Here is a 26,704-nt window from a genome sequence, read left to right on the forward strand (position 1 = left end):
ATGTTTTCCAAAATTGGTGGCTGTTAGGTTGATAACCTGACACTGTGTCTTATTAAGATTCTAGACTCAAGTGAGGCTCAAGAGAGACTTAGTATTGAACTACTATAACTTCTGAAACCCAGAGGCAGCCATGCACACTCTAGCAAGAGTGAACCCGGGCTGTAGATACTGAGGTTTCCCCAGCCACACACAGGCATGGAGAACCTCTCTGGCTAAGACAAAAAAAATTAAGGAATTTCTTTGAATGTTAACTCACAGGCCAGGCTAATTTGATATTGGGACTAGGGTCTTGAATTTTCATGTCTTGCCAAAGGACTGAATCTCTCAATTTTAGAATTCTCCTAGAGTTTCATAATAGGAGAGGGTTTATATTTAAATTATTTTAAAAGTTAAGTGAGGAATGTATCAACTTATTCAATAGCTAGAGCCATCCTACAAGGTACTGCAATTATTACCTATTTTATAGATAAACTAAGAAACAGAAAGTTAGGTAATTTGGCCAAGGTCACTCAGAACCAAGATGGCCTGGTGGCCTGGTTTCAGAATTCACATTCCTATTTGCCACACTGCACATGTCCCTGATGGGCATCCTTACATGGCTGGTGGTTTCTATTGGAGCTTTTTTTTTTTATCCTCACCCAAGGACATTTTTCCATTTTTTGTTCAGATAGAGTGTGTGTGGGAGAGAGAGAGAGAGAGAGAGAGAGGGAGAGAAACATCGACGTGAAAGGGACACATCGAGTGGCTGCCTCCTATATGACCCAACCAGGGCCGGGGACAAACCTCAATCAACCCAGGCACATGCCCTTAGCGGGAACCAAACCCGGGTCTCTCTGGACCGCAGGCCGACGCTCTAACCACTGAGCTGAATCGGCCAGGGCTCTATTGGAGCATTTTAACTGCAAAAGCTCTGATAAGCCGCACTGGATAACATACTTGAAAAGAACTTGGGATGGGAAACAGACGAAAACATGAACTTTCGACCTATGGCTTTGGAGTAGGTTGTTAATGAATTATTATAATCTGTCTCAGAGTTTCCAGGGGCAAACTCAACGGTGCGCCCCAGCCGTCAACAAAGAAACAGGGTTGTGTACTCCTGGGAGAGGGGACAGACTCAGGAAGGTGGACGCACAGCCTCTGAAAATCTGACGATCTCGTCCGAAAAGGGAGGGTCACAGGCTTCAAAACAAGGAGCCTAGTGGGTCAGGAGTGTAAAACTGGGACTGTCACAAGGGAAGGGTTCTCTTCGTAAGCACTCCAGTCCTCCTGCCCCAAGCCTCGCCTCCCGAGGGTGGAGGGAGCTGCCTATTAGTGGGCAGGGGAAAATGGTGCTGCGCCACAGGCGGGGTGACGAGGGGGAGCTATCGTAGGAGCCGCTTCCTTTCTCCTTCAGTCTCCACCCCGGTTAGGGTGCCTGTCCTTGATTCAAACTCCCTGCCAGGGGCCAGCCCATGGTGCACCCAGGGGCCAGGGAGTTAGCGACTCTGGCTCTCTCCTTCCCTCGGCTGATGCAGAAGAAGTGGCTTACCAGGAATAAAGAGGTGGTTCTGCTAGGTCTACTAGTTCAGAACCTGGCCAGGGAGAGAGGGGCTAATTTTGGGCACCTTCAAGTCTTCTAACCAAATTTTCTAGACTATTCTAACATAATGAATGTTTGAAAGACATAAAAATCAATGGGGAGCCCTGGCCAGTTAGATCAGCGGTAGAGCGTCGGCCTGCAGACCAATGAGTCACGGGTTCGATTCCGGCCAAGGGCACGTACTTCGGTTGCAGTTTGTCCCTGGTCCTGGTCAGGGTTGTGCGGGAGGCAACCAGTCGAGGTGTCCCTCTCACATCGATGTTTCTCTCTCTCCTTTTCTCTTCTTCCCACTCTATCTGAAGATAAATAGAAAAATAGCCTCAAATGAGGATTTAAAAAAAAAATCAATGGGGAAAAGAAAGGAGAAACATCTTTAACAAAAATAAATTAATTAAAAAATTTTAATAAAAATTAAAAAAACATTCCCTTTGCATTCATCAGAAAAAGGGACATAAAAAAATTCATGACTTGTAACTTCATAAATAGCTAAGATTATTATTTCTTCCTTTGCAAGACGTTTTTTTTCAATTATTAAGCATTTATTCACGACACGGCAATAGGGCCAGGCTCTGGACCAGGTAATAAGAGAATACTGATTAGAACGTGATCCTTGCTGCCCAGGAGCCTATAATCTTAGTACAGGGAAACATGCAGAAAAGCAAAAGCTTTTTAGTAAGGAGGGAGTCGATTCTCCTGGGAGGCAGAGAGAGAGAGAGAGAGAAGAGAGAGAGAGAGAGAGAGAGAATAAACACTGAGTTTAAAGAGGCACCGGAGCTCGTGTCCTCGTAGCCAGGGGACCGAGGGCCTGTAAAATCCAGATGAGGAGAGAAACTCCCACGGCCACACGTCCCGGTGTTCCTTCCTCAGCTCTACCTGCTCCCATTCCCCTGACTCATTCTCACTGTGGCTCCGACGAAAAGAATAAATTTGTTTAGATTCAGGCAATGTCCTTGCTTTTAAAAACTAGATTCAGAGGTAGGTAGCAGGGGGAACTTAAGTGATGGCGTATATTTGCCTAACACTCAGTCAGAACTTTCCAGAAGACTCTGACAGCCTTTCGTTTTTATGCAGGAGAAAAACCAAAACACTTGCACCGCGCAGAGAGCGGGGTTCGAGACGTTGTGCTGACACGCAGACATGCAGGAGCCCTCGGCTCTTCCACCCGGGTATTTGGCTTGGTTTCGTGTAACGAATTATGTAAGACGATCAGGAAACGGGGAACCCCGGAGGCCTTCCACCGTTTCCTCTTCATTTTCTATCTCCAAATCCTCGATCGGACTTTTGCAGCACATTTCTTCGTGAGAAACGCAAGCCTTTCCATTTCCCCCTCTCCGGAACTGTGATGGAAAAAAGCGTGCCGTGTCCTCCTCCCTAGGCTGCCTTGACCGCTTCCCTCCCGCCTGCCAAATCAGTGACAGGGATCGGCGACTCCGGAGGCGAGGAGCAAGGCGGCGACCTGGGGCGGCCCAGGGGCAGGCTCCACGGGCGGACAGCAGTCCCAGCCCAATAACTGTCCCGAGCAGGCAGGCAGCCACAGGGCCCCACATCACCCCCCAAAACAAAGGCCGTGCCAGTCTGACGGTTATAAACTCCTGGTCTGAAATGTATTGGAAATCACATAAAATGCCCAGAAATAATCTCCCTTGACACAATGCAGTGATGTGACACCATGGTGGGAGAGAGGACCCCCTCATCACACACACACACACACACACACACACACACACACACACACTCTCCCTCTCTCTCAGAAAAAAAATACGGAAAGGAGATGACCATAAAATAATAATAATAATAATAATACTCGCCCTGGCTGGTTTCGCTCAGCGGTTAGAGCGTCGGCCTGCGGTCCTCAGAGACCCGGGTTCAGTTCCCACTAAGGGCATGTACCTCGGTTGCAATTTGTCCCCGGCCCTGGCTGGGTCGTGCAGGTGGCAGCCACTCGATGTGTCCCTTTCATGTCGATGTTTCTCTCTCTCTTCCTCCCACTCTATCTGAACAAAGAAATGAAAAAATGTCCTCGATAGAGGATAAAAAAAAACTCATCCTGGTCACCTTTGCTTACCATCATATAGTCTAGTCTAGCATGTACCCTACTAATCACTTGTCAGAGACTTCTACATGAGCGTCATAATGATAACTTGGAAGAACTACCTAATATTCTACTATGTTGATACACTCAAATTTATCACATCCTTTTTTCCACTGTTGAGCCTTTGAGATGTTTCTATTATTGTTTGCCATTATAAAATGCTGCAAAGAAGCAAACCCACCACATGTTATTTACATTTATCTTTGCTGCAACAGGCATTACTGACTCCAAAGAAACTGAAATGATGACACTTACTATATACGGGCAAAAAGGGAAAGCATATTGGGCTGGGACTGCCCATCCTGGCTCTGCTCTCGACTTCCCCTATGTAACTGAAACTCAAAGTCCTTTCGACAATTTCTAAAATAAGAATGATACCACCTGCCCTGGTAGTAAATCTGCTGAAGGTCAAACTGGTTGATGTAGAGAAAAGGTGAAGTGATGCAAATCTTAGATGTTACGAGGGGTACTAGTGCTATTTGGGGATGTCAACTCAGATGCCATTGACTCATCTATCTATTAAAAACTCTGGGGGCCCTCAATGCACTGAACGCTAGGTTGATGCTGAGATCATAAAAATGAAAAAGAAACGGCCTGTCCTGGAGAGCCCCATAGAAGAGCAGGGGAGGGGACATTAGGCAGGGATTTGAACCAAGTGCCAGGGGACAAGAGCAAAGACTTGTCTGGGAACCTACAGAGGTTTCATAGGAGGTGGTATCAAAATTGGGTCTCAAAGGATAGAATGAGAAGGATAATCAGAGCCCGGACGGGGTAAGAGCTTATGGAGGTGAGATGGTCTGTAAAAGAGGGATCCCATGTTCTGATAACGACGAGAGGTCTCTGGGGAGGAAGCTGGAGCAGGTGATGGAGGCCCTTGGATGCCAAGAGGAGGCACTTAGACTTTATCTTGCAGACAACAAGGGACCCAGCAATACAGTGAACAAGGAAATAATGAACAGTTTTGTTTAAGAAGCCATCACCAGCCCTGGCTGGGTGGCTCAGTTGGTTGAGCGTCATCTCGTGAACCAAAAGGTTTTGGGTTTGATTCCTAATCAGGGTGCGTATGCGAGGCAATTGATTGATGTTTCTCTCTCACATTGATGTCTGCCTCTCTCTCCTTCCTTTCTCTTTAAAAAAAAAAAAAGCCCTGGCTGGTTTGGCTCAGCGGTTAGAGCCTCAGCGCGTGGACCAATGTATAAAAAATATATATGGAATATTATTCAGCCATAAAAAGGAGGATATCCTGCCATTTACAATAACATGGATGGACCTTGCAGGCATTATGCTAAATAAAATAAGTCAGCCAGAGAAAGCAAAGCAAATATTGTATCTCACTGTACGTGGAATCTAAAAAAAGAGAAAAACAGCAAACTCATGGAGAAAACCGACTGATGGTTGCCATGGGGGGAAGGGGGAGTTATAAAACAGGTAAAGGGTGTCAAAAGGTGCAAACTTCCAGTTATAAAATAAATTAACTCCTGGGATGTAATGTATAGCATGGGAAAAAATAACTTCATACTCACAGGATGAACTTGAAGGTTTGAGCATGTCCCCTTTGCAGACATAGCTCCCCCTAATGACCATTTATATACCTCTTTCTAGCACTCTTTCTAAAGCCTCCTTGAAACTATGTATACTTTTGTGTTTTGTACATCTACTTGATAAGAATTGCCCTGTTTATCTGGTATGTATACGACTAACAACTTTCATTCACTCACGCTGACACCTACAAAGCGCTGACTCACGTTAATTGAACACCTACAAAGCGCCAGTCAGTGAACAAAGACGGCGGAGCTGAGCTGATTTCTAGGCGGAAACAGGCACGGACGGCTTGCACCTGACTCGGGTTCTAGGACCGTTCTACAGCTCCAGCCACTAACCATCCTGGCACGTGACCATAGTTCGGCCTCCTCACATCTGAGCGACGGTGGAGGAAAGTGCTTCACGTGTGTCCAATCATAGGCATCACACCACCACACAAAGGTGTGCATCCGTTTTCTGATTGTTTTCTGTTTCATTTCTCATGATGGAATTCTTTTGGGTTTGCAGCAGCAAAATATCCGATGCCATCTGTGGTCATTCCGACAACTCGCATTTCTCTCAAGTTTTGAAACAGAGGGCTTATGGCCATCTTGCAAATGCCACATAAACCGTGTCCTTGATGCAGCACGTCAAGCACACCTGCCGTTTTCTGTTCTGATCCAGGCTCACAGTTTTAGGAGGTATTCCTGCTATTTTTATTCTCTGATCAGCATGTCACAGCCTGGACGAGTCGAGCGGCACCTGCACATTCTGGAGCCTTCACCTTCAGGCTGTTTCTATTCAGGGTGCCTTGGGCACATGTCTTTTTTCTTTAATTCTTTTGTCCACATTTAAACCAGATCATTTAGAAAATATTCAATAAATTATTCTAAGATTTTATTCCATTTAGATTCCTAGGTATAAAAGCTTTAAGTGCCAAAAAGTGGAATTAATCCAAATATCCCCCAACTAATAAATGGTTAAATAAAATGTGGTATGTCCATACAATGGTCTATTATTTGACAATGAAAAGGAATGAAAGACTGATATATGCTATGACACGAATTAAACTTAAAAACAGTATGCTAAGTGAAAGAAGCCAATTGCAAAGACCACATATTTCATTTACATGAAATGTCCAGAATAGACAAATCTATAAAGACCGAAAACAGCGTGGTGGAAGCCAGGAACTAGTGCGATGAGAATGTTATAAAATCAGATACTAGATACTAGTGATGGCTGCACAACTTTGTGACTATACTAAAAACCACTGAATTGTACATTTTAAATGGGTAAATTTTGTGGTAACTCATGTCTCAATAAAGCTGTTAAAAAAATAAAATAAAATGCAAAGAAAGAAAAAAAGAAACCAAACAGAGAGTTTGGTATTAGCTACCATAAACAAAGACCAAGGACAGCCAAGTCACCACCAAGGTGGGCCACAGGGCGGGGAGCCACAGAAAGTGCTCCTGACAGGTGAGCTGCAGACCTGCTGAGCCCAGAACCCCACTCAACCAGTGTCGTCTGGGCCCCCCGACTGCAGGCCCTGGGCTAGGCGAGGGATACAGCGGAGAGCCACGTCGACAGTCCCTGCTCTCACGGTGTCAATCCATGCAGGGAAGGGAAGAATGGCTAAGCAACCACATTGCTGGGTGTGAGATCACTTAATGGGGGGAGACAGCAAGATTCCAGGAAGACGTTAAGCTGATATACCTCAAAAATAAGGGTTAATTTGGAAAAAAGTGGGGTGAGGGGGAGTCCGAGGAATCTGCAGACACAAAGGGCGAAGACAGGCAGAGGAAGGCTGGTGTGATGGCCACGCAGTGAGCAAGCAAGGTGAGCCACAAACGAGACGCGCCCTCCCGTACGGACCTAGAGAAATGCCCTGGAAGGTGTCAAGCACGTGACCAATGAGGAAAAGGACAAGAAAGGGCCAAAGCACGTGTGGCAGACCAGGTAAAGGGCTCCTACAGTAGTCCAGGACGAGATGACGGCGGCGTGGGCACGGAAGGGAGCCGTGGCATCGCAGCCAACAGACAGGACCTGCCAGGGAGAGGGGATGACGTGTGCGCTCCCGTCACATCCAGGTCTCACTCAGACTTCTCTCTGAGATGGGACCCTTAATTCCACGCTTCCTTAAAATAACCCCACTCACGAAAGTGATCTGAACACCGGCTCTGTTTCAATACTTGAGTTAGCCCCAATGTGGCATCTGCCTCTCAAAGCTCCCAATCTCGGGCACCAGAGGAACCTGGACCTTCTCAGCTGCCCCCCTTTGCCGAAGGGCAGCCCTGAGATAAGGCTAAAAATGCTCACAGGAGAGAGCGACGCGTCAGCACGTGCAAGTCGAACGCACTCCGGCCCTTGCAAGCCCTGCGAGAAACGCAGGTCGGACTACATCAGTGTCCTGCCTCGAACCTTTCAACACGGCCCCACGGTCTTGGGATTTAAACCAAATCCAAATCTGAAAAGTAAAAGAAGTCTTTCCTAAAATCCTTGCAGGAGGGGCCATTCAACTTTATACAAATGAAAATGATATTAAAAACGCTTAATAACTGTTCGTGCCATGAGAAGGCTCCCAGGCATCGCATTACAGGTAACGGGGTGTCTCCCGCCCCCTGGAATGTAAGCCCCATGAAGACAGTGCAGAGGCGCAGGGGGCTGCTGGATGAAGGGAAGCCTGGGCGCTGCAGCTGACAACAAACTGTCCCTAATGTCCCTTTTCCACGGAACAGAAAGGAAGGGTAGTCAACGACATCACAGTAACTCTGTGTGGTGACAGTAGGGTACCCGACTCGTGATGATCACACTGTAGGCATATAAACATGAAATCGCTATGTTGTACACCTGAAACTCAAACAGAACAGTGTATAGGTAAGGTTCACAAAATGCTGACTCAAGACTTTTTCCAGTTTTGAAAGTTACTCAGGTTATAAGAAAATATGGATAATCAAAAGGAAAAAAATGGCCGAGCCTATATGCTATTAATGAAATGCACATCAAGAATGTGAGGGTACAGCCGGCCAGTGTGGCTCAGTGGATTGAGTGTCGTCCCGTGGACTGAGAGGTCCCAGGTGGATTCCCAGGCAGGGCACATGCTGGGGATGCAGGTTGAATCCCCCGTAGGGGGCGTGCAGGAGGCTGCCAATTGAAGTTTCTCTCTCACATCGGGTCTCTCTCTCCCTCTCTCTCTCTCTCCACCCCCCCTTGCTCTGTCTCTAAAAAAATCAATAAAACATATTTTTTTTTAAAATAAATGTGAGGGTACATCCCTGGCCAGTGTGGGTTAATGGATAGTTGGCCCATGAACCAGAGTTGAGGGTTCAATTCCTAGTCCAGGGCACATAGCTGGGTTGAAGGTTGGATCACGGGCCCTGGTTGGGGCACGTGCAGGAGGCAACCAACTGATGTGTCTGTCTCACACTGATGTTTCTTTCTGTCTCTTCCCTCCCTCCCTCCACTCTCTCTAAATATCAATGGAAAAAATATCCTTAGGTGAGAATTAAAAAAATAAAGAACGTGAGGGTATCATTAGGTACCTTCAAAAACATCAAAATATTTCTTTGCACTAAAGCCACACACAGGTAGGACTGGAAGCAAGGAGAGGGGACGACAGTAAGACATCCTGGGGGAATGTCATTCTGGTGACTGGAGGTTTTATCTTCCTAAAAAGCAACCTGGAAACATTTAACAAGCTCTATAAAAAGGTTCATAGTCTTTAAGTACAGAATCTCTCTTTACGAAGTATATCCCAAGGAAACAGGTAATTTAAAGGGAACTAAGAAACTTATAAAATATGTACATGGCCTAATGGTAACAATAATGAAAAACTGGAAACATTTCTAATTAACCAATAATAGGATTAAGCAAACTATGAAATGTCAACACCATGAACTACACCACTATTAAAAAGAAATACTTTTTTATATACATGCACAATTTCTATATATATCGAATTTTTTTTAAAAATCAGAAAAAAAGTAAACTCCTCGTTCTATATAAAAAGGCTACATGGACTCTACAAAAGATAAATAAATGTAGAGGGCTACAAAGTATGGTGTTGACTGGTATTCAAAAGAAACTGACTATTAAAATTACCTGTGTTTGTGCAAGCTGAATGCTTTGGACCTGCGGAAGCAAAAAATAAGCATTTGGGAGCTGCTTTGCAGACCCTTCTGTAGAGATTTTGCGAGTACCAATTCCAGATACCTGCAGGGCAAAAAGAAAGAGAGAAAAAAAATTATTCCTCTGTTAGTTTTGAAACATATTTGCCATTATGCTAAAATACCTTCCCAAAGGAAATCTATATTCATCACCTTGGCCTTCGAGACTCTGTTTATCCAATTATTATATTTATTTTTGACTACAAAAAAAAATGCAACAGAAGTTGCTGTACTCAAGTAGAATATTCCTCATTGTAAAAAATATTTTCACAAAGAGTCAACTTTTCTGATATGGGAAGCGTTTAATGGAATACAGTAAGAATTAACCACAAAAATGGTTAGATAGATCTTGGCACTTAAATTCTTTCTCTTTTTTTTTTTTTTCTTTATTGATTTTAGAGAGAGAGAAAGGGAGCGGGAGAGAGATAGAAACATCAGTGAGAGAGAACATCGATTGGCCGCCTCCTGCATCGCCCACTGGGGATCAGGCCCACAACCTGGGCATGTGCCCTGACCAGGAATCGAACTGGTGACCTCTTGGTGCATGGGTCAATGCTCAACCACTGAGCCACATCAGCTGGGCCACTTAAATTCCTTTTTGCCATGTCCTCTTAAAGATGTCACAGGTACAGCTTAAGATAAAGCTTCCTAACTATTTTGGGAAACAACCACAAAAAGACACCCCCCCCCTTCCTAGTGCCTTGATATGAATCGTGAGCTCCCTGAGAACTGGCCCCCAGGTATGCAATCCACACTCCCTGATGAGAAATATTCCTGAGCCCAGGAGGGGAGGGGGCCAAGGCGCTAGAAATTCCCCCTACAGGTCCTCGCTCTGGGCTGTCTGTGAGGTGAGGGCTGTGAGTCTCGAAAGCCTGCTCTATTTTACACCAGCAAACTGTGTGACAGATTTCTCTGCTTTGTCCCAACACCCTTCCGGGCCCACGTGAGAGGTGCCGAGCCGGCAGCCTCCTGTGTGCGCGGAGGCAGAGGATGAGGAAGGCCGGGGATTCAGCATCACCAACAGCCTTGGAGTATGAACGGCAGGAGCCAGGCGGCAACCTGTCCAAACGTCTTCTTTAAACTATTCCAGCCCTTTTAAGTCAACAACCAAACTGTGTGACAGAAGGGACAAGTTACTTACGTGATAGGAAAGGACTCCATACGAGGAGGTATTAATAAATAAAGAGCTTTCGATGCTCCCTTCTTCAGTGGGTAAGAAAATAATTCTGAAGGCCGTCTTCCCCATTGCTGGAATCACCTGGAACAGAGCCACCTGATCAGCCCTTTGGAGGGACTCCTCTGAAAGACTGTCTCTCACAGACTTTCCTTCTGACAATTTCTGTGAACAGATGTTTACAGATTCTGCACCCTTGATTTATAACTAGCTGGAATCCTCAAGAATCCCCCCCCCCAAAATGATCAACAACCACAATCTAAGAGAACATTTCAAAAATCACAGCACGGGCTTATGGCAGGTCGGTTGCGGAGTCCTCTCACTTGGGGTGGGGCTCACATGCCCACATCTTCCCTCTTCCCTCCTCTTCCACACCCACGTGTTCAACGCCTTTACCTAAGTCAGTGCTAGCCCTACTGAACTAAAGAGAGCCACCGATGGACAAACATGTGGATACTAAATAAGAGTCAGGGAAAGCATCTATCTGGAGAGACTACTGTAAACAATACTACTCCCTCTGACACTACTTCCTTAGTCACAGCATTTGCTCAGAAGAGCATCAGACAGGCACAAGTAAGCAAAATAAGTAAGTAAAACCCACTGGTCATTGGGATCTTTATTAAAAGTTAAAACTCTACAAGACCAGGGTCTTGATCTCTGTGTAATAGTGCACAGTAGCTTATTAAGAAGCTATTCACAAAAAATAAATTAATAAAAACTGAAAAGAGAAGAAGAAGAAGAAGAAGAAGAAGAAGAAGAAGAAGAAGAAGAAGAAGAAGCAGAAGCAGCAGAAGCAGCAGCAGCAGCTGTTCACTACCTCTTAGCCCTACATTTCAAAGGAGTCCTACCTATCTTAGTAGGTTCACCCGGTGAAGAGATCCCAACTATGCACTTGTATCAGTTCCTAAATGCTTCAACATCGGTAGTCATTTCAAAACAGATAACATTGTTTCTTTAATGATGAAAAATCCTATTAAGTATACATCCATTCCCACCTGGTTTAGACTCTTGAACTATTTTTCCATGGAGATATCAAGAACCCCTAAAATCATGAACATGCCCAACTGGAAGAACTGCTGCTAAAGCAAACACACAGAAGGAAAGCGTTCGGGTAGCAGAAAAAGGGGAGACAGGAGCAGAAAGTAAAGACTGGAGGCCAAAGAAAGCAAGCCGAGCTGGCAGCGCGCCACGGCATAGTTTCCAAGAGCACATCAACACTCACCCTGCAGTGAACAGGAGGCACATGGAAATGTCCAGCAGCTGTAAACACCGAATTCACCACGACCTCGCTATCCCTGCTAGGGTTATAAGCATAGAGAATCTTGGCTGCAGGGTGTCCCAGGAACCTAGGCGGGGGACAGGGGGAAAATAATACATTGTGCGCTTATAAATGTAACTATCCATCCATCCACATATATACTTTAAACCAAAAAAGCTGTTGATGTTCATTACAACGTTAAAAGCAACAATGATCAAATCTTGTTATTAAAAAAACTTCATCCACAAACGTAAAAAAAAAAAAAGCTTTCTTTTATGCCAGCCCAAAGGAGCACCCCACTGGTTTGGGGTGAGAAGTATTCAACCCATCTGGGCCATAACATGCTTGCAAAAACACACGGGGGAAGCAGGTACTACTAGTCTGACGACTCTAAATCAAATGGAAATATGTTTAGATAAGAAACTCCTCATAGAAAAACCCACGTTTCTTAGGGTTCCTTTCCTGAGTAATAAATTTAAAGAGGCTTTGGCAGGGGGGCGGGGGGGGGGCCGATTTCAACTGGCAAAGAGACTTATTAAGTCTTATAAAAGGAAAAACTCAGTGGTTGCTACGGACATTCTTCTAAGAAAAATGAAAACACGGCGTCACCTTCTACAGTGGTTCTGATCCAGTTCAATATCATGAGTCTTTCAGAACATCCTGATGAGGGCTGGCTCCTCCCTCCACAAACATGTGCACACAAAAGTTTATACGTAATTTCAAAACTTTCCGTGAACCTTGGAGTAAGGATCTCTGCTCACCCTAGCTGCCGAAGACCTTGATGTTGGCTTCCCCGCCTGCAAGGTCCCTCTGACAAAGGACTGCTGGAGACAAGGAGCTGGTGCCTGGCCCACCCACCTGAGCTACCTGCCATTATTTCCCTCTGGTACCACCGCCCAACGCCAAATTCACTCTGGTTAAATTAGCTGCAGTACAGACAGCCTGCAAGCATTTCATTGAAGTCATTTCTCAGTTTTAACACCCTGAGTGTTACAGTTCTCATTAGGAAGGTCCACAAATAAAATTATATTCTAGCCCTGGCCGGTTTGGCTCAGCGGTTAGAGCGCCGGCCTGCGGTCCGGAGAGACCCGGGTTCGGTTCCCGCTAAGGGCACGTACTTCGGTTGCAGTTTGTCCCCAGCCCTGGTGGGTCGTGCGGTGGCAGCCACTCGATGTGTCCCTTTCACATCGATGTTTCTCTCTCTCTGTCTCTTCCTCTCTCTCCCTCCCACTCTATCTGTACAAAAAATGGAAAAATGTCCTCGGGTGAGGAAAAAAAAAATTATATTCTAAATTCAGCAAAAACCTCATCTACGATATGCTTGTATTCCTCTGACTTTATTCTGACTTCTCTGATATTAGAAATGTGTGCTTTTCAAAGAATGAAGTGAGAGTTGTTTCGTTTATGCACAATGGGATTCTCAAAATACATTATCACTATCAAATCCTTGGGGTTTTTCTTCTGGCTTTCCCTCCTACTTTTAATCACAGGTTCTAATTGAAACTTTCATACGTCCAATCTGTATTTTAAAAAATAAGTCCTTCCCTGGCTGGTTTGGCTCAGCGGTTGGAGCGCCGGCCTGCGGACCGGAGAGTCCCGGGTTCGGTTCCCGCTAAGGGCATGTACCTTGGTTGCGGTTTGTCCCCGGCCCCGGTTGGGGTCGTGTGGGTGGCAGCCAGTTGTGTCCCTCTCACATCAATGTTTCTCTCTCTCTTCCTCCCTCTCTCCCTTCTGCTCTATCTGAGGATAAATGCAGAAAATGTCCTCGGGTGAGGATAAAAAAATAAATAAATAAGTCCTTTATAGCCAGTTACAAGTAAAATACACACCAGTGTGATTAAAACCTTGAATTTTCAGTGTTCTTAAATAATACAACGGAAATTTTTTTTATACTACCATAAACATAAAGGGTCACCTCAGAAAGCCCTACCCCAAAAGTACTGGTTTCACATTTGCCTTTTCTCTCAATTAAATTAAATAAATAAGGACTCCCATGGTTTTAGGTATACAGTAAGAATCAATCAGCAAAGTTACCACTACTGGTCCTCAAAGCTCTATACCCATTCACACAACTGGTCACAGGATTTTTTCTTTCGCACAACACAAATGTTTCCCAGAGAAAGACATCAGAAAATGTGGCTGCAAAGCCCAGTGACTGCAAACATCAGAACTTCCCCAGACCCGACAGAGAAAGCTGGCTCGGCCCTACTTACCACTGTGCTATTTTTATTCTATTTTTTTAAACTCTATTTTTAAAAGTGATATGAGGATAAGAATTTCCTTCACTAGTGACAACTGGAAGATGCTCTATTAATTTAATACTACAAAAGAATGCTTAAAATCTCTTATGAATGATTAGCACTTGAAATCCCAGGACCAGCAGAATATTAACCCTTGAAATTAACCCTAAGAAGAAGGCAGAGGGCAACTGAATAATATGATCCTGGTGAGGTGCCCTGGAAGTCAGAGCTATGAAAAGGGGCAGGCGTGCCCAAGGTCAGTGTCAAAATATACAATAGCGAAAGCTGAACTAGGGCAGGGGAGAGATCAGAACTCCGGCTAAAGTTTTATTCTAATGCCTGTAAGTTACGCCATTTGTCAGAAGTTAGGTAAAGTACCTAATTTTTAAAGTGTTCTAATTTAAACTCTAGTTTGTTCTTACCGAGATTTTAAAAACTTAAGTGAAAACAATTTATTCCCTTAATCATATCCTAAATAGATCTCACTTATAAGAAAAATAGCAAGGTGTGTGCTGGCTTAGGTATCAGAAGACTTATTCTGTCACTTATAGTGAAATGACCCTGGGCAAACCGCATTACTCTCTGCAACAAGTGTATGAACACATTTTAGTACATGGTCCAATATAGAGATGTTGGGAAATAATACACACACACCCCTATCCTTCCAGGATTGATGTATGATTCAAATGATAAGAAACATGATTGTACTTTGAGAACTATAACAGTTCTACATAAATGTAACTAAATCATCCAAAGGTGATGTAAGTCTAAAAATTAGCAACTTTTTCACATCGTAGAATTTAAATATGTTTTTTCAGTATGCCGTCTGCCATTAGGACCAGCAATTGATATATATAGCGAGTTAACACACGTAGCTTACGTATATATCCATGTGCACTGGTTACAGGATTTTTATTTTACTGAAGAGTAAATACATTATACACAGCCAGCACCCTATGACCTGGAATTGTTATCTAATGTTACTGTACTTACTATCCATCGTATTCTACCTACCAAACTATACTAGACACTCTTTAAAGTAGATCCTGCATTAAAACTTTTTACAATAAAGACTTTTCATAAAACCAAAGTGCTTGCTCAGAATTTGAAATCAGTGAGGTTTTATTATAAATTTAGCTCCTAATAAAGTTTACTGACCTAAGAACAAAAATTCATAAATGAAAAAGCAGGCACCTAGAGTCTTATAAAGTTAGCAAGCTCCCCTCACACTCATCTCTCCTTCCTTTTACAGAATCTCCTTATAAAGCTCAAGCAGGACTAGAAATTGCAAACCCGTTCTCCCTCATTGCCAATGTCACCTCTGACGATCCGAAGGCAATGGAAAGAAAGACAGCCAGGTGAACAGAGGAGGGCACACCGGGAGCCCACCGCTCAGGCGCCCCAACTGGTCTCCTAACACCACGGTTGTTTCATTCACAGAACTTTTCTTGTAACTCAGAAAAGCTCTTTGTAAACCTAATCGATGCTCCAGGCCGCTGAAGCAGAGCTTCTACAGCGGAGACACGCGTTCACTTCCACCCTGGAAACTGGGGGAATGTGAAATTCTGCCTATTCGATGCGGCGGCATTCTGCATCCAGGTGGCATTCTGCATCCAGGTGTCCGCCGTCAGGTGCAAACCCTCACCGCCAACAAGGGTGCTCGCGCTCCCTCCTCTCCTGCACCGCTTCACCCTTCTCTTCCTTGATTTCTCTGAGTTCCCTGATCAGTCCCTTGAGGGACACTCATCACATTCCCTTCACCTCATGGTTCTTAACACATGCACTGGAAGTAATTACAGCTCAGACTGTCCTTCCCTCTCAGCTCGTTCCCAAAGTCTTAATCACAGTAACTAACCTCTGTCCAATTTTAAATCCTGAAGCAGAGTGAGCAGTAAAATGAGTCAGTAAATGAATCTAATTAAATGATTTCAGGCCCCCGGCCGGTTTGGCTCAGCGGTTGGAGCGTCAGCCTGCGGACCAGAGTCCCGGGTTCGGTTCCCGCTACGGGCACGTACCAAAAAAAAAAAAAAAAGATAAAGATTTCAGGAACCACCAATATTTACAGTTTTTAATATAAAATAACCTGATTTGTTTTAGAGAAACAAGAACTTAATATTGACTTTTTATTAATTCCAGTCACTACAAGTTATTATAAGGTACATTTGTTAAAAACTAAAAAAACGGCTAAAATATTTTTTTTAAACCCTCACCGGAGGATGTTTTTATTTATTTTGGAGAGAGAGAAAGGGAGGGAGGGAGGGAGGGAGAGAGAGAGAGAGAGAGAGAGAGAGAGAGAGAGAAACATCCATGTGAGAGAAACACCAATTGGTTGCCTCCTGTATGCACCCAACCGGGTATTGACCCACAACCTAGGTATGCACCCTGATAGGGAATCAACCCACAACCTTTTGGGGTACTGGATGACACTCCAATCAACTGAGCCACCTGGTCAGGGCACTAAAACAAATCTCACACTCTTCTCTGCACAAAAACATTCATTTAACAATTCCCAGAATTAATTTCCCTTGAAATTCTGCACTTATTTAAAAATATTAAGTATCATGAGAGAAAATAATTCAAATAAAATAAGTTCTTAAAAACTATAAAGAAAAGATACTTACTGAATTCCAAAATCTAGAACTGACGGCTGGAAATGTAAGCCCGTTCCACTAAAGAGTTTGTCTGAGAAGCTAAAAAACAAAGAAAAGAGAGATTAATTTTTGTTGTAGTTTTAAAAGTTGAATCCTAAGTTAAGAGGCTATTCTTAGGCCAATGACTCTTATAGGATAAAACTGTAATCTCTTATAGACGAGTCTGAACTAGATTTTAAATGCTAAAATTGAATTATTAGAAGTCTACTATAATTCAACAGCCGCAAAAGTCTAAGATACTCTTAGATTATGGTTACTATAACGTCATATCTAATGTACAAGTTCTGTAAGCATTGAGACAAAAATAGGGATGGATTTCATTCTTAATAGGCTTCTTTCTGCATGAATTCAGATAACATGACTATTTTCATAAACCCAAATTCAATAAATGACATTCAAGTAAGGTAGGTGGGTGGGGGCTGCAGAGGTGGGTGGGGGCTTTGGCCTCTAACTTTGTAAGACTACTTAGAACAAGGAAAGGATGGGCCCACAGCCAGGGTGCTCCTGATGCCTAAAAAATCACCGGATCTGTATTTTTAAGAAAAACAACCACATAAAATCTCCCATGGCAGGTCACACTTTCAGTAGTTATTAATCATTATTATGACTTAATTTTCCTTCAGAATCAAAAGCCACAAATTAACATACCAAAAAGCATATAAAGAAAATACATAAGAGAAAAAACATAAGCTATAACAATCTGTAAGCGTACGTAATAAAATACATACAATATATAGAATATATACATTAAAAACATATATATTTTTTATTTTTCTAAGTATTACAGATGCCCCCTTTTCCCCCACTGCTGCCCCCCTTCTCGCTCCCAACCCTCTCCTGCTTTCCCCAACCTAATGCCTGTGTCCATTGGTTGTACATATATGCCAGTAAATTCTTTGGTTTATCTCTTCCCTCCCCCCCCACCCCCATCCCCCTGAGGTTGGTCAGTCTGTTCCCTGCTTCCATGACTCTGGGTCTCTTTTGGTCAACAGCTTATTTTGTTCATCATGTTCCATAAATAAGTGAGATCATGTGCTCTTTGTCTTTCTCTGACTGGCTTATTTCACTTAGCATAACACATATACAGTGTGTGTATACATGAATGTATGTGTATATATGTTCCTTTTAAAAGCCGTGTCATCCAAAAATATTTAAGTGAAGAAGCTCCGAAATGTAAGCCTGCACGACTATTTTCAAAGACTTACGCACGCTTTCCAAAATACAATCTTTCCCTTTGCTCCTCCCACCAGTAGCTTGGTTCAGAGGCTGGTCCAGGAGTCGGCATCTGAGTTTCCAACCTGCCAGCCAACAGAAGCTTTGCGACCTTCAGCAAGTCCCTGTCCCATTTTCCTTGAAGGTGCAAAAACACAAGACCTCAGAAACCCTTCCAAAACGTTTGCCTCCCAGGGGGAATCCTGGCTGCAGTCTTTTCTTCCTCCTTCCATGTTCCTGCCTCTAAGCTTCCCTTCCTCCATCCTCCTTCCTAAGACTCCTTTGTCTGCTGTATTTTATTTGTAGCTCCTTTATTCTAGCTCCAGCATCAGCCATATAAATACTAAAGGTGACACCTCAAGCCTCCATCCACCTAACCCTGCCAACCTCTCCCCGTGTTGAGTGTGCACAGAGACGAGAACACCATGTACTGGGTCCCCCTCAATCCCCGGAAGGCCAAGACTAACTCCATGACTTGCTTGCAGAAAAAGGCCACTAACCCACCCAGAAGCCTCCAGAGATGTTGTGAAGAGTAACAGGAGACGATGAACATAGAGAAGTTCCAACAGCAAACATACTACGGCCACCCCTCACAGAGCTGGCGAGGGCTCAGCCTTCCAAAGAAAAGAAGAAAGCAGGCAGCTGCACACGCCAAAAATTATCTTAGGAAAGTCAAGCTACTGCATAAGTAACAAGTAAAATAATCAATGACACTCCCCTTCTCGCCTTGGGTCCCCAAAGCGGATTTTTTTCATCAGATTTCATGTAAACCTCTGAATAAGAAAGGTTTGTAGGATTAAATTAATTTACCCAAGATCACACGGCTACCAAGAGGCACAGTGAAAATTCCAGTGCAGATCTGTCCAGATCATAAACGTGAATCTTTACCTGCGATGTGGACATGACAACAGTACCTACACCTTATAGTCATCCTGAGTTTAAAATGAGATAATAATGCCTTTGCTTCATGGCTGGCACACACTTAAATGCTATAAATATCAGCTCGTGTTACTAAGAGGATGAATCTCATCTAACAAGAAATGCAATGAGAACAGATGGAGAAGCCAATTGAGCTTGGAGTCCAATCTGACTCTGGATTTAAAAGTCCCAAGTGGGGTAGTAGTAATTCTCTCTGAATAGAACAAATGAGCCCTGGCCTGTGAGGCTCAGTTGGATGGAGCGTCAGCCCATACATCAAAAGGTAGAGGGTTCGATCGGGTCAGGGCACATACCAAGGTTGTGGGTTCGATCCCTACCGGTTGGGGTGCATATGAGAAACAACCAACCAATGTCTCTCTCTAACATTGATGTTTCTCTCTCTCCTTCTCTCTCTCTCTCTCTCTCTCTCTCTCTCCCTGCTTCGTCTCTCTAAAATCAATAATATAAAAAGTTAAATACAGCCCTGCCCAGTTTGGCTCAGCGGTTAGAGCATCAGCCCGCGGACCAGAGAGTCGCAGGTTCAGTTCCTGCTAAGGGCACGTACCTCGGTTGCAGTTTGTCCCGGCCCCTGTTGGGGTCGTGTGGGTGGCAGCCACTCGATGTGTCTCTCTCACATTGATGTTTCTCTCTCTCTTTCTCCCTCTCTCCCTCCTGCTCTATCTGAAGGTAAATGGAAAAAATAAAATAAAAAATAAATAAAAAAGCAATAACTTAAAAAAAATTTAAATACAAAAAAAGAATAGAACAAATGAATATAAACCCGAGCTATCTCATATCATAACAGATTCTTAAATCCCACAATCAGGAAGTTTTACATACCCGAGAAAAATCAGACATTTAAGGTCCAAATCAAAGCAATGAGATAGAAAGAGCCAGAATTTCTCCAACTTCAAAGAAAACTTAATTTTGACCTCACAGTGGAGAAATAAAACTATATCAATGTGTTTTTTTTTCTCTAAAAGTCATAGAGTAGATTCATCTTCCTCACTGGTCGGTTTTGGCTCACTTGACTTTAAAATTCGGAAGGTAGGTCAAGTTACAAGGAGGTTTAACCTCACTCTGTAAGTTTCAAGTCACGTCTCACAGATAAAACCATTTTAGACACAGGTATTGACCTGGACTGTGCTCACACACATACACATGCCCGCGAGTATCTGATAAAGACCGAAGGGAGTGAAACGCTGCAAACCGCCAAAAGTTAGTCAACCACGACATCAACAACTGTCCTCCAACAGCGGCCCTAACTAAGGAGTTACACTGTGCTGGAAGATGCCAAAGTTTTCATCTCTAAAGAAAGAAATTAAGCTTCAAGAGCGATCACGATAAAAGATAAAACTTCCTCCCTTTTTCACTTTCTCTCAACAGTTGGCATTAACCATTTCGCGTGGGTGCCCTTCCTAACATGGGTGATTCTTCTATGCCAAAGTTCACCTGGTCTCTCTCACTCTTAGAGGCCCCTTCTCTGGTATAAAATAAAGGCATGCCTCTTGTAAAACTAAATTATACATTAATGACACATATTTCTAATGTTCACCCTTTCCCCATCCGCAAGGTAATTAGAAGGAAGAGTCCTTTATTAAAAGAGACTCGTAAAAGAGGGGCCACTTCGCTTCTATAACAGGAGCTAGGCAATGGGACAAGAGTAACAGTGACAGTAATCTGAGGTGAGGGGCTCCGGTTTATACGGACCTCGTCCCACACACTCTCTTAGCCTTTATGCTAAGGACACCCACCTTCTGCAAAGAGCTGAGCCTTCTCTGCAGCAGGGCACGTGGGCGAGGAGGCCCTCAAGGTTATTTGGAAGGAATATCTTTGCCTTAAATTACCTAACATTTTTTCTTTAATCTTCTCTCCTTGTATTTTTATTTCTTTTAACTTTGGCCACATTTTTTTCTCAGCACTTAAAACAAACACACTTCAAAAAAGTGGCTAGGCCCTGGCCCGTCTGGCTCAGTGGTTAGACTATTGGCCCAAGGACCGAAGAGTTGATGGTTCGAGTCCCCAACAAGGGCACATACCTAGGTTGAGGGTTTGATCCCCAGCTCTGGTCGGGGTCATGTGGGAGGCAACCAATCAATGTGTTTCTCACATTGATCTCCCCCCCCCCCCCTTATTCCCTCCCAATCTAAAAAAAAAAAAATGTCCTCAGGTAAAGATTAAAAGGACAAAAAGGAGACTAGGACAAGAGAAAACTAAATTCACTGGAAATGAGAAGCCCTTGGTTGGGGCCCAGCCAAGTTACGAGCTGCCACACGGCACAGGCGTGAGTCTCCTCTGGCAAATTCAGGGAACTGGACCAGGTGACTCTGAGATCCTGAGAAAAGTGTTGGGACGCCCAGACTCCTTATTCCCAGGAAAATTCATCTATCTGCTGATATCAGCCACACCCTTTGGAAAAATTCAGTCCAGTAACTGAGATCTGGAAATGAATTAACTGTAACCAACTGTTCTGGCCATTCACAAATGTTATGGGATCAAAATGCGTCATTTCAAACGCCGTGCTCCACCCTCTCTGGAATGAGCAACGGACGGGGCCCAGGGATCCAGCCTCACAGCTCTGGGCCTGGCTGCTCGGGGCTGGGGGCAGTTCAAAGAAGGTCCTCTCAGGGTCATAATCCAGGCTCGGCCAAGCTGGACAAGCACAACTCAAACAGCAAGAGCATCCAAAGAGAGAAAGGGAGAAACCTACCTAAAACAAAATCAGGGACAGCTTTGAGGGGGGAATGAGCCTCAGGGACCAGCTTCCATGAATGGAAACAGAATGGAGGTGCTCTTGGCACAGCTAACAGCAGCGGGGAGGGTGCGGAGGCCCCCAAAAGCACAGGGAGCATTTGGAGAACACCACCTGGGCAAGGAGGACAACTGGAAAGTTAGCCTGGTGTTGGCTCTGGGCAGTCGGGAGCAGAGCGAAAGCAAGGTGAGTGTGAGCGGTGAGCATGGGGACACAGCTATGAGGGTGGCCCTGAGACCCAGGCAGCTGACAGACTGGCTTTGGTGGGCCAGCCGGCTTGACAGCCGGGTGCCCACGGTAACCTGTATGACGCAAGTCTTCTGTCCGAACCCTGGCTCTGTCTGGACCTCACCCCTCAAGGTAACCGCACAGGTGAAAAGTAGCTTCACCTTCTAGCGGGAATTTGCGAAACAATAGAGACCACCTACAGGGCGGGTGGAGCCATCTGGTTTTCCATATTCCTAAAGGGACTGGCTTTCATCTGGTTCTGGAAGCCCCACCACCTACAGCCAGCTGCCTTTCAAATGTAAACGCTTTCCAATACCTGGAGACAGCAGCATGTGTTAAAAAAAAAAAATGTTTTTAAGGCTAAGACAAGGGCTTTAGCCACAGGATGAGGGTAGAAAGGTGAACCAGAGAAAAGGTTTGATACCCATCTCACAAACACTCAGGAACGGAACACACCAGACCACGCAAAAATAATGCTATTGTCGAGACTCAAGTCTTCAAGGCCTGTTATGCTAATGAACTGCTTACCGGGCCGTTCCGACAGTCAGGAGACCCTGGGTGCCCATTCAGGTGCCCGCCCTGGGCTCCCCTAAAGCACAAATCCTCGCACTGTTAAATCTCCTTGGACCCTGAGCAGGAAACAGACATTTCTAAGAATGTGCGGCTATCCCCAGGGACCTTGGGGCAATCTGGCTTTTCTGTAATGAAATCAACCTAGAAGTGATCCCTGCACAGATATAAGCAGCCCCAGCCTGTAGCCATCCATTCCTGAAGGGCGCCCACACTCCGGGGCAAAGCCTCATCGTTCCCACGGACAGGACAGACGCTGCCCAAGGCACTGCCGTGATCTAAGTGAGTACTCAGCTTCAGAGCCCAGGAAAAAACGGCCCGATCTGCTTGAAATGATCCTAGAATTATAAAATTCAACATCATAATCTTAGCGCTACATGTTGTTTTCTGCTTTTACTTATCAGTAAAAAAAAAAAGTCTTCTCCTCAGATGTTTGAGAGGAAAAACATGAAACACACAGGCATGTCTCCTCAAGTTCAAACGGCCATTCTTCCCGGTAAATAAACTACTAGCCAAGAACCACATCACCAAGGAGGCAGTAGCCAGTATTTCTACCCCATTAAATTCCCACAGAGGAGAGTAAAAAGTCATTTGGTAGAACATGACCCAGTTTCTTCTACTATAGACCCCCAGCTTCAAGGTCAAAGCAAAAAGGAAAGTCCTTGGAGCAATCCCAACAGTGGTCTGTCGGAGGCGCTCTTGCCAACAACAGGATAGCTGGAGTTTTAAGCCACCCCAGGATGTTGATGGCCAAACCTTCCTAAGATCAGGACAAAAGTCCTCCATGCTACTCTGCACCTTCAGTTGCTGATGACCTTCAAATTCATACCATCCACGGATGAGGGTTCCTTCTCTCGAAGGCGAATCCCTCCCACCCCTTTCCTGGGGGCTCCTGCCTGCCTCTCCAAAATCTGCACCATCTCCTTCCCGGTTTTGTCTTTCTCCTCCACTCCACGAGAGACTCATGCCTCTCTCACTGGGGAAGACCCTCCCCGGTGTCCCCCACCGGCTTCAAGCCCTCTCCTTCCCTTCATAGCCAAACTGTTGGCCAAAGTAACAGTGTCAGCAAGTATATTTACTGAGCACTCACAGTATACCAGATGCTGTACCCAGCACTTGATTATCCTTTGTGCCACTTCCACACACAAGGAAGCAGGCGCTTTGCGTGTTTAAACAATGCACCAACCCCATCCCACCCTTGGGTGCTGACTGGGAATTGGAGCCCCTGTACCACACTGCCTGCCACCCCGTTTTTCACTGGCTTCCTCTACCCTCACTCGACCGACCGAGGCTGCTCTTGCTGAGGTCGTCGATGACTCTGAACGGTGAACTCAAGCACTGAGCTCACTTCATCTCTCCAGTGGCTACTCCCTCTCGAAGTGCCCTCCCTCGGTTTCTAGGAAATCTCACCCAGTCTTCCTCCTTCCCTCCAGGGCTGCAGCTTCGCTTCTCCCAGGCAATCTGCCCTCTGCTTCTCTCGGCCTGTTTCCTCATTCTTCCTCAACTCCCACCTGAAGGACCACTTATCACCATCCAGAGTGATGCTTCCTACTCAGACCGCTGTCATTTTTTGGCTGTCCAGCAGCTAAGCTCCCTCAGTGCATTCATAGACTTCCCGCTGGCACCCCTTCCGGACTGTGAAAGGGCCACTTACTAGTCTTACCAGCCCTTCTTGCAGCTGGGTGCTGGCATTTCACCTAGCCTTGGCCAGAGTCACCCGCCTGCAGCCAGGTGGAGCATCACTCGGGGGTGACCACGGCCGCTGCGCGGCGGTAACCATCAGAGGAGCAGCATCCTCGGCGGTCTACCTCCGCGACACGTTTCGCCTGTGGTTCTAGCTGCTAAGTCCCCTTTTGGCTTGTTTGTTTTCTGAGCCGGGTTCCTAAGTCTTCCTAGAGATTCTGTAAGCTGCCCAACAGCTTTTCAATAAATTCCTTTTCTGCTTAAATCAGAAGGAGCTGGTTTCTGCGGTTTGACTGATTCATTTCCCAAGCCTGTGTATCTGTGGCCTGGACGCCCCTGCTGAGCCCCTGACTCTCGTTTCCATTGGAACCAGCCGCCCTCCTGCTGATGGCCCCCAGGCGCCTCCAACTGGAATCTAAGATGGAGTTCAGCGCCCTGCCTAGTCTCCCCGTGGTTCCCAGCGCTGTATTACTGTCTTCGTGAGCGATGGCTAGTACCTGCCCAGCCTGGGAGCCTGGATGAGACCCTGCCTCCCCAGCCTTTCTTAACCCCACGCGCTGGAATTTGACACATTTACACCACTCGACTCTCCCCCTCCTACTCTCACCAGCAGGACCTTAAATTCGAAAGGCACTATATTTGCATCCTCTGTAAAGAATTGTACAATACATTATTACATTTACGCATTTAATCATACCATGTACTATAAAGGACTCCTTTAGCTAAGTGGTTAAATAACTTGGCAAAAACGATCAAAGTCAAGGCCAGTAATTAAGCTCCTGTTTTTTAACTTGTGGTTCGACTTTCTCCTTACTACACCATGTGGCTTCTTCTCTATGGCTTAAAGATTTAATATCTTTCCCTAGACTCTACTATATGTTAAAATAATTAAACATGACTCTTAAATCTGCGAAATACAAAATACTTCTGTGCTACCTTTCAGCTCAAGGACAACATGTGAGCATGAAAAAGTAATTCAATATTACACATCTCTAGCCATTACAGAGTTGGGCAGATGCTGGAGTTTGGCAGGAAGCCAAAGCAGAAATTCACAACGATGATAAGGGAATGGGGAAATGAGGGATAAAGGACCTTTTCCCCCCATTCACAGGTAGACGGTGCAAGTTCCTGCAATACTGAATCTCTTTTTAGAAAACCAACTTTTGCCCTGGCTCAGTTGGTCAGAGCATCACCCTGATATGCTAAGACTGCGGGTTCAATCCCTAGTCAGGGAACATACAAGAGTCAACCAATGAAGGCATAAATAAATGGAACAACAAATCGATGTTTTTCTTTCTCTCTTTAAAATAAATTTAAAAAAGGAAGAAACCAACTTGGAGTTCCCAAAGTGTCTATAACACTTGCCCACAGAGTGTAACTGACTACTACCAAGCTCGCTTGTGTGACATAATCCCACTGTCAGAATGGCTTGAAAGCTGATTTTTCTCATGTGAAACCTGGAGAATACTAACTCTGGAGAAATCAGTCTAGAATGTGCCCAGAAAAACAAATGCTCCTTAAAACAAGTCAGAGGGGCTGGGGGTGTTTTCCCGGGGATGGGGGAAAGGAGAGGTGGATATTTAAAAATATGTTCTGTCAAAAGCAATTTTCCCTTGAGAAACACAGTTCTGTGACTGAGGTTGTTCTTTGGTCTTTAATATCCCTCTCTCCTTCTACAAATTGTAACTGGTCACATTTCCCAGGCTCCCTTGCAGTTGGGTATTGCCATGGGACCAAGTTCTAGACAATGGGATGCAGTTGAAGTACTGTGTGGCAGCTTGCAGAAACCCTTTGGCCCATTACATCTGCTGCCATGTCGCACGCTGCACCCTGAGTACCAGGGTCCAGGGAAGGGATGCAGTGCCCTGGAGGGAGCAGGGCCCCCAAGGACTCCCTGGAGCCAGAGGCTGCATAGCTCCAGACTTTCACAGTAGACAGAAAACGTGATTTTATTTTTTTTTCAGAGGTGATATAATTTATTTAACCAATCCCCAATTTTTGAAATTGTTCTTTAATTAATATATTTTGATTTTTTAATATTCTGGGTTTTTTTTTTATTGTTGTCAGGATTACAGATATCCCTCATTTTCCCCTTTTTGCCCCCCTCCACACAACCCCCACTCCAACCCAGGTCTTCCCCACACTGTTGTCTGTGTCCATGGGCTATGCATATATGCATATATGTCCTTTGGCTAATCTCTTCCTGTCCCCTCCCCCCCTCTGAGATCTGTCGGTCTGTTCCATGCTTCCATGCCTCTACTTTGTTCATCAGTTTATTTTGTTCATTAGATTCCACATATAAGTGAGATCAAGTGATATTTGATTTTTAAACTGCGTATCAAACACCTGCAGGTGGGTGCTGGAAACATGGGTGGGGGGGCACCTTGAAAAGCATGTGGTCGTCTAACCACCATGCTGCACACCTACAACCAACACAAAATAATACTGGAAGTAAAAAGAAAACAAAATGCTCTCGTTTTAAACCACCAGTATTTGGGAACTGTTACCTCCTCGCAGTTTAACTCGAAGTGAAACAGCTTCTCACCCTTTCCAGGCACCGGAGCCCGCCGTGGCCGCGACAGAACGGACACTGCAACGGACCCAGGCTCGGCCGCTGCCCTGGGAGGCAGGCTCCACAGCCTGCTCCCCAATGGCTCAGACCC

The 26,704-nt window shown here is 45.0% G+C and overlaps 1 protein-coding gene across 1 annotated transcript in view; it reads right to left on the bottom strand.

The window, feature by feature from the left end:
* TMEM131L (transmembrane 131 like) overlaps positions 1–26,704 on the bottom strand; it is a 147,784-nt gene that overhangs the window by 61,185 nt on the left and 59,895 nt on the right. Inside the window, exons 4-7 of the mRNA XM_036240644.1 lie at positions 16,649–16,717; positions 11,752–11,875; positions 10,497–10,613; positions 9,291–9,401 (exon numbers count right to left, since the gene is read on the bottom strand). Coding sequence (XP_036096537.1) covers positions 9,291–9,401; positions 10,497–10,613; positions 11,752–11,875; positions 16,649–16,717 — 421 coding nt within the window. The remainder of the gene's footprint in view (positions 1–9,290; positions 9,402–10,496; positions 10,614–11,751; positions 11,876–16,648; positions 16,718–26,704) is intronic.

This window comes from Molossus molossus, unplaced genomic scaffold, assembly GCF_014108415.1.
Source record: "Molossus molossus isolate mMolMol1 unplaced genomic scaffold, mMolMol1.p scaffold_m16_p_4, whole genome shotgun sequence".
Classification (NCBI taxonomy): Eukaryota; Metazoa; Chordata; class Mammalia; order Chiroptera; family Molossidae; genus Molossus; species Molossus molossus.